Source organism: Psammomys obesus, unplaced genomic scaffold, assembly GCF_907164565.1.
Source record: "Psammomys obesus unplaced genomic scaffold, mPsaObe1.curated_primary_1811, whole genome shotgun sequence".
NCBI classification, from domain to species: domain Eukaryota; kingdom Metazoa; phylum Chordata; class Mammalia; order Rodentia; family Muridae; genus Psammomys; species Psammomys obesus.
In genome coordinates this window covers 56,302,609-56,311,045 of record NW_026591086.1, presented here as the reverse complement: position 1 = coordinate 56,311,045, position 8,437 = coordinate 56,302,609, and the positions used below count along the sequence as shown (strand labels likewise).

The window sequence follows — 8,437 nt, the reverse complement described above, 5'->3', positions numbered from 1 at the left end:
CAAGTCTGCCACGGGCCCCGAGCACGTGCAGCGTCCTCGCCGGGCCGGCCTCGCGCCCTTCCCCACCGGCCGGCCCCTGCGCGCGGGCCCCGCCGTTCCCCTGCGCTCCCCCGCGACACGCCGCTCCGGGCTCCGGGAGGCGGCGGCGACGCGCAGCGGGCGCCCCGAGGAACCCCGGGAGGCGGGGTCGGGGCGGGCCGGCGCTCGGTTCCCGGAAGCCGCCGCCTGCGAGGCTCCCGCCGAGCGGACCGGCGCGGCGGGCGGCCGGAGCGCCAGCATCCTCTCCCCCGCGCCTGCCGGGACCGCGCGCGCCGCCGGCCCCGCGAGCCCCCGGCAAGATGCTGCCGGTGCACCCCGAGGTGAAGCCCAACCCGCTGCAGGACGCCAACCTCTGCTCGCGCTTGTTCTTCTGGTGAGTGCCTCGCCCGGGCCCGTCTCGCCGCCCGCGAGATGCTCCGCGCCGGCTCGGCCGCGTGCCCCACGCTCCGCGCGGGTCCGACACGGTCGGGGGACGCGTTCCCGGCGCGGCCGCACACTCCCTGCTCCCCGTCGCGCGTGCGCCGAGCCGCCTTAGCGCCCCGGCGGCACCCCACGCCTGCGCCGAGCCACGCCGGGAGGGGCACGCCGGGACAGGGGGCAGGCACTGAGCGCCCACCAGAAAGCGCGGGGATCCGGGGGCGGTGCGGAGGCGTCCTGGAAGGTGCACCCTGCCCGCCCGCCTGCGCTGGTCTCCGATGCTCCGCTCAGGGCTTGCACGCTCCCGCGCCCAAATGCACCTCTTTTCCTTTCTCTTTAAATGAAGCAGCCGGGAACATCTGGTCTTCTCGCAGCTGAAGCTAGGGGCCTGCATCGGAGCCAACCTCAAGTGTCCCGCCGCTTCTGAAGCACCTCACCAGACCTTTCTTTCAGCTCCACCTATTGCCACTGTGGGTGCTTGTGTGTGTGTGCAAGGAAGTTCTATAACCTCTAAGACCCATCTCTCTCTCTGACCCTCTCTGTCGTGTTACCTCAGTTGGCTGATCGCGTGCGGGGGAAAATGATGTCTGATTTACTTTTGAATGGGGACACTGCTCTGGAATAGGATCTCCGTAACGTTTCCTTCCATCACTGACATGCAGCCGTGGTGGAGCTTGTCTCTCTCCCTGTTGGCCTGACTTTTTATTTCTGCCTTTGGTGTATGCCTCGCTCTTGAGGACTAGTTTCTGAAGCCTGTGGGGTGTTCAGAGACAGAAGCCATGGCCTACAACCACGGATGGGTTCCCTGTCCCAGCCCTGCCCCTTTTATTGTAGGAAGCAGGTGAAAGTGACATTCCTAAGTACTTTTCCATCTGGTAGCCCAGGGCTGGCTATTACTCACGCCTGGCTAACTGGTATAGTTTTTCTTACCTCTGCCATTTCATCTTTATCACATTCTGATGTTACCTTTTTAAAATGGGAAAACCTAGGGGACTTCAAAGAGTCATTTACTGTTTTAAGTGTGTTGTATACTGTGTGCGCAGGATCTGACGCTGGTCGCTTGGTAGGGAGGAACATGCAGGAAGGAGGAAGATGGGTGAGTGGGTATAACAAAATACCTCAAAGCAGGTGGGCTGTCTTGGTCTCCTGAGCTTTTTGCAAAACCCAGAACTCGTGATGACCTTTCTTGGAGTGGACTTTCAAAATGTAGGTGAAGGGAGGAGAGCTGGGTGTGGTGGCACACCTGGAGGCCTGGTTTCTTGGAAGGCTGGGCTGGGAACCCTTGAGCCGCAGGAGCTGACCAGCTGGGACAATGGAGCAAACATTTTGCTGTTTGTTTAAGATGGCCTCCTTCTGTAGCTCTGAGTGCACAGCAATCCCCCTTGCTGCCTCAGTTTCTCCAGTGCTGGGATTATAGGTGTGAGCCCACAGTCTGTCAGTACCCAATCTTAAAGAATGTAGTAGCTGGGTGTGGTGTCAGCTGCTTTTGAGCCTTTAATCCCATCACTCAGAGGCAGTTGGATCTCTGTGAGTTCAAGGCCAGCCTGCTCTACCCAGTGATTTCCGGGGTAGTCAAGGTTATACAGAGGCTTTGCATTGCTGTCTTGGGTGGGCACCCATTTCCGCTTTCCAGCCGGGGACAAACTGGCTGCACCTCCGGTTCCTACCTGGGTAGGTACCCAAGCGGAGGTGTTTCCAGTAAGCTGTCTAGGGTCACACAGTCCTGAGTGTCCGGCAGGAGCCACGCCTGTGAAGTGTGGCTCCTGGAGCGTCTGTATGCGCTGCTTTTCCTGGGGATCAGGCCCTCCCGCAGTCCCACCACCGACGGTGCGCGTGAAGTGCCCGTGGTGGATACCGAACAGCAGGGCAGTCGGCGCTTATTAGAAGATGCAGGTTCCCCGTGCCCCTCCAGACTGATTTAGTGTAGTCGGAATGGAGGTTCGTGTCACGCCCCTGTTGGTCTCAGAGGGGCCCAGGTGGTGCCAATGAAGGCTGAGGCTGACTCGCTGTGCTGTGGCATCGCCATTCCCGGATTGCACTTTGCAGGAGGGTTATGACTTGGTGAAGTCACCTGTGTGCAGAGACGACATCTTGTGCCTAGCTACCCAGCGCATCATTTCTGCACTGCGGCGCAGTGGTTTCCCGTAGAGGTGGCCCTCATTCACACTGTATTAAGGCGTGTCTTTGTATATCTGATTGGGGAATCTCCTGTCTCAGTGTTGTCTCTCCACTTTTCCCTCATTGGTTAATAAAGAAGCTAAAGAACCAGTGACTGGACAGAGGAGACAGGAGGCGGGACTTCTGTTCCCAGTCTGGGGGTCCCATGAGGAGAGGAGAGCTGAGGGGAGGGGAGAGAAGAGGATGGAGCCACGAGGCTGGGCCCGGAGAGAAAGGTGGCTGGATGGAGAAGGTCGCCTTGCCATGAGTAGTAGGAGGTCTCCATGGAGGGGTCAGTGGGGACAAGGATGGAGCAGAGGGGCCAGGTGAGACCAGAGGACAAGTAACGGGGCACATGCTGGGACGTAGGCCAGGCTGACACAGTCCAGCTAGAATAGATCAATAGCTGACCAGTTATGGTCAGCTTATTATAAATGCAACAGGTCTCCATCTCATGGGGGGCTGGAGCCGGCATGGAGGGAGCCCTCAATTCCAACAGTTTCCTTTTGCAGCTGCCCTGCTACAGTTGGGAAAGCCAGACTTTTCACCTTCTTTCTGGAGTGTTTGCTTTTCCTCCCACACTTGATCTGCTTCCCAGACTCCTGACTTGGTAGCTACGCAGCCAGATGACGACAACCAATACTATAAGCCTTCATAGCGTTTTGGTGAATTTGTAACATGGTTTGATTTTGGCTGTACATTAAGATTATTGAAAATTGTGGATTTCAAGAGATGGCTGGTTTCCATGTAAGAAACTGAAGACTGGAGACGCTGGGACGGAATAGGATGCTTTGACTTGGCCCAGTGCGCCTGCCTGCTGGTGTCTGAGCTGTCTCTTGCCTGCATTGGTGCATCAGCGCACACGTTTGCAGGAGCATCTGACAGGAAGTAAAGCGGCAAATCCTGCTGCAGACCGTTACTTTTATGGTGGACTTCTCTGTGTCGCCTTTAAGACACGGTATTTTCTGACTGTAGCTTATGCGGTTTCTCACTGTTGTTGAGCGCAGCGGTGTGGGATGAGTCCATGCCTCCTCTGCCGCTCGCTCCTCGCTCCTCGCTGGGCTGGAGTAGAGCCTTGTGCAGGCTGCTCATGATCTGTACCACCGGCCTCAGGCAAGCTCCATCGTGCATCTCTTTCACATCCCGGGGTCATCTTGATCCCTGCGGATGTGTTTTAGCTATTGTGTTGTTTTAACTACGGCTGCCAAAGTTTCATGTCATTAGAAATGAATGGAATGGAAGATATCGTATGAACTACTGTCTCCAGCAGGGCTGTGGTGGCGCACATCTTTAATCCCAGTCCTCTCTGGAGGCAGAGGCCGGCCTGGTCTACAAAGAGAGTTCCAGGACAGCCAGGGCTACGTGGAGAAACCCTGTCTTGAAAACCTAAAAAGAAAAATGAAAAACAAAACAACAAAAAGAACTACTATATCCGCTGGGGATGGGGGTTGCCCTGCTTCCCTGCTGCCCCCTGGTGGTGCCAGCAACATCCAGCAAGGCCATGGGTGCACTCCCTACTCCTTGGTCAGGCCTGCTACCCTGGGGGTGGCCTGGGTTGCAGCAGCAGATGGAAGGCCCACTGGGAGGCGCTTTCCCAGGGTGCCAGTGTTGAGGGACTCCAGGGGACAGGTGCACCTGGCCCCAGAGAGCAGTTATGTCCTCCTTCCCCTGTGGCTGGCTGTGTCGCTGTTGAGAGGTGTCGCCTTGCCGAGCCCATGCTGTTGTAGAAGCTGCCACTTGGGGTGGGGCAGAGCCTGGGGAGCAGGCTTAGGCAAAGCTCATGGCCAGAGGACAGCAATGCAGATGGTTCACAGAGGCTGGCTGTGTGGCGCCCCACCAAGGGTCAGCTGTGCTGGCTACTTGCTCGTTTTGTTTTGTGGTACAGGGTAGGGAACTCTCCCATCTTACTGTCCTGAGTGCTGGGATGACAGGTGTGAACCGTATCCAGAGTGGCAGTGTTTTATTTTACACCGTGGCGCTTTGGGTTAGGGTTAGGGTTAGGGTTAGGGTTAGGGTTAGGGTTAGGGTTAGGGTATTTTTCAGTGTTCTGTTTTGCTTTTTTTAACAAACACACTTTATCCCCAGCACCCTCACCTCCACTCGCACCTCCCCCCACCACATGCCCACACACCCCACACCCACCAGGCACGTGGGGAGGTCAGAGGAGAACTCTGTACCGGTGAGTCTTGAGATGAACCTCACGAGGTCGCCAGGCTTGGTGGTGAGCAAGCAAGTCTATCTGCTGAGCCATCTCTGTGGCTGGTGATAGGCAGAGTGCCAAGTTTCTGAAGGGAACAAAAAAACCCTCCTGTCCTCCAGAGTAGGAAGGAAAGTTTCAGACTCATTTAAAGATTAACCCTTTTAAGACCTCCTTATTCCGTAAGGTATGAAGAGCGCTGAAAGTGGGTGTGAGCAGAGTGGGAGCTTGGTATCTAGACAGCAAAAGCCATGTTTACCTGTCTCAGCCATGGCCTTCAACATGCTTTTAAGAGTGTAGGTATTGGCCTCCTGTGGAGCCCCCACTGTGAGGCCCTAGTGCGCTTGGTTGGGTCCTGGGGATCTGTTTTGATGGCTACTTCTAATATCCCTGGACCACACAGAGGCCCGGGCCAGAGGTCCCATTGAGCTTCAAGCACCTACACGATTTGTTCCATTTTCATGTTACTCTCGAGGTTGGGCATCTTCTTAGGAACCTCGTGGCTTGGAGCTGGCTGTGTTACAGCTGAACTGCTGTCTGGATCATCAGAAAATGTTGTAGGTGTGTTCCATCAAGACCGGAAGTTTCAGCATCTGTTCGCCTGCTGGGCTCTAGCAACAGGCAGGTAGAAACGCTGGCCGCCTGAATGTGTGTGCTGGCTTTGTCAAGCAGGCCTTTTGGTTGTGAGTAAATGAATATAGTTTTTGCATGCATGTTTCCTCCTGTGCTGGCTGGTTTTATGCCAGGTTGACACAAGCTGGAGTCATCAGAAAGGCGGGAGCCCCGATTGAGAAAAATGCCTCCATAAGATCTAGCTGTAGGCCACCCTGTAGAGTGTTTTCTTAATTAGTGACATGGGGGGCCCAGCCCATGGTGGGTGGTGCCATCCCTGGGCTGGTGGTCCTGGGTCTATAAGACAGCAGGCTGAGTATGCTATGATGAGCAAGCCAGTAAGCAGCACCCCTCCTCGGCTCCACATCAGCTCCTGCCAAAACCGCCAGGTTCCTGCCCTGTTTTGAGTTCCTGTCCTGACTTCCCTCAGTGATGAACTGTGAGATGGAAGTATAAGCCAATGTCCTCTTCCTCCCTAAGTTGCTTTGGTTTTGTGTTTCATCACAGCAGAGAATCCCTAAGGAGGATACCTCCCTTCCATTTGTTAGGCTAAGCCGTCATTTTGTTATTAGCATCATCATCAGTCCAGTTATTAAGACATAAACCCTCCAGTCATTTATCCTCTGGCATCTGACACGTCTGTTTAACTTTCTAGATGCCAGTGGAACCATTCACTTATTCAGTTATTCGCCCACTCACCAAATGCCCACTGATTGATGCAGGTGTTTGGGAGACTCAGGGAAAGTCAGTGTTTCCTCAAGCCTGGCTGTGGCATCAGCTTTTTCTCTTTTTCTTTGAATGGAAGGAAAATTACCCTAAAACAAATTGGGCTATCCTGCTCAAAAAGCTCTTGTGCCTCCTGCTCTCTGGAGCGAACCAGAATTCACATGCAGTTCCATGACTCCAGAGGGGGCAGTGACCAAGGTTCAGCTGTGGCCAGAGAGGCTCTGCCAGACACACTGAAGAAGGGAAGATGGTCCCTGTTTCAGGCTTCGCTGTGTGCAGTCTCTTTTGCAGTGAAGGACTCACCTGTTTTCACAGCTCACGTTCTCGTCTGATCATGGGAGTCCAGAGGTACTGGATCTCCTGGGTGGACATTCCCATGAGGAAAGCGGTTGGTGTGCTCAGTGATGAGTCTGACGCTAGATGCATTTCAGGACAAGGCAGGAGGAGGCTCCAGGGTGTGCCTGAGGGTTCCGCCTAGGCAGAGGGCAGGATGGAGACACTACTCAGCAAGGTGGTAAGGCCTGGAGAGGAATGGCGAGGGCGCTGCTGGGAGCGGTGCGGATCCGTGGCACAGTCCACTGGCCTCTGAGGTGTTTGTCCCCACATGGCCTCCTGCTTCACCTCTATTTTCGTACATGGTGTCAATTGCTAGAACTGTGCATCAGTTACACGGCAGGTTCCCAAATCATACCAGGAGACTGGTTCCACGTGGAATGTTTATTAAGGGAAGGGGGAAGGGAAGCAACAGGGAAGGAGGAAGGGGTCACAGAGACCGGTTCTGGGCAGGGCAGGAGAGAAGGGGGGGGGGGAGCTTGAGTTCTCTCATAAGGTGACCCAGTGAATGCACAGGTGGTTCCAGGTGGTCCGCAGGTGGCCTCCACAGGTGGCCTCCACAGGTGGCCTGATACCCAGTTCGTCAGGTCCCTTAGGGCTGGCCACAGAGATGCCTGCTTACGGATCCCAACGTCAGTGTCAGAGCTGAGCATCTCGTTTGTAGTTTGAGCACCAGAAAGGAACAGGTCTCCAGACCGTCCTCCAAGGTGTGGCTGAGCTACTTGCCAACACTGTGTGGGAGGTTATGTTTTCCACAAGTGTCAGGAGAGACCACATCGCCTGCCCCATGGGAGTCCAGAGGCATTGGATCTCCTGGGAGGCTATTCCCGGTGAGGAGAGTGGTTGGTATGTTGGCAGGATTTACTTATAGTACAAATGGAGGCTGGTTGTTGGTGCTGGATTTCATGAGCATATTCTCAGGTTGCCTCCTTCAGTTGTCTGCTGATGGAAATTATTTCTTCTTATTTAATTTTTTGAGATACAGTCTCATGTAGCCCTGCCTGGCCTGGAACTTGATATGTAGCCCAGGCTGGTCTTGAGCTTCTGAACTTCCTGCCTCTACCTCCCAAGTTCTGGAATTACAGATGTCTACCTACCTTTGTGCCCGCCTGATGGAAATTATTTCTGTGAAGCTCACCAGCCTGTTTTGATTGAGTTTCCTTTTCCCTTTTGATGGTGCTGGGATTGGATGCAGGGCCTCACACATGTTAAACACATGCTCTGTCACAGGACTGCAGCTCTAGCCCTGGTTAAGGTCTTTCTAGTTCACATTACCAGTTGGTTTTTCAGGCTTCATTGTGGCTGAACTACCTGTGTAGCCAAAGCCAACAACAACAAAAGAAAACTAAAGAAAAACCCAAGGCCAGCTCATCCCTAGGCCAGTTTGAATTCTGATTTTAATAATTCTAAAAGGCTCCTTCAGTTTCTGATGGACAGTAAAAACCCAGAACACAGATTACAGCTTCCCCAAGGTCAGTACACTTTTCTGAACCTCCCTGTTTTAGGTCAAGTGTTCTGAACCACCCTCATCCCCATTCTCTTTCAGGTCTCTCTCTTAGGACTCTCTGACCTCCAAGTGTAAGGATTATGGCTACAGTGGAGCTCAGCTGTCCCTGTGGTGCTCAGGAGATGTCAGTGGGAGCAGGGGCCCTTGGACCAGGGCACTTGGGGATAGTGGGTTATTTGATCCTTATAAGAAAAGCTTGTGGACTCTGTCCTCACAGTGAGGAAACTGAGGCTGGAGGGTCTAGGAAACATACTCTTATTCACGTGGGTAAGATGAAGTGGGGGATTGATTCTGTGTTTCTGTGATCATTCCCTCAACCTGTGCTGCTTGTCTATCTGATGCTCTGTGCCGCTGTGTCTACCTGATGCTCTGTGCCGCTGTGTCTACATGATGCTGTGCGCCGCTGTGTCTACCTGATGCTCTGTGCAGCTGTGTCTACATGATGCTCT

General features: G+C 54.3%; 1 protein-coding gene across 1 annotated transcript in view; it reads left to right on the top strand.

Annotated features, from left to right (window-relative positions):
- The first annotated feature begins 269 nt into the window (after positions 1-269).
- Abcc4 (ATP binding cassette subfamily C member 4) overlaps positions 270-8,437 on the top strand; it is a 208,350-nt gene continuing 200,182 nt past the window's right edge. The window contains exon 1 of the mRNA XM_055609807.1: positions 270-412. Within this exon, the coding sequence (XP_055465782.1) occupies positions 339-412 (74 nt within the window). The 5' untranslated portion in view covers positions 270-338. The remainder of the gene's footprint in view (positions 413-8,437) is intronic.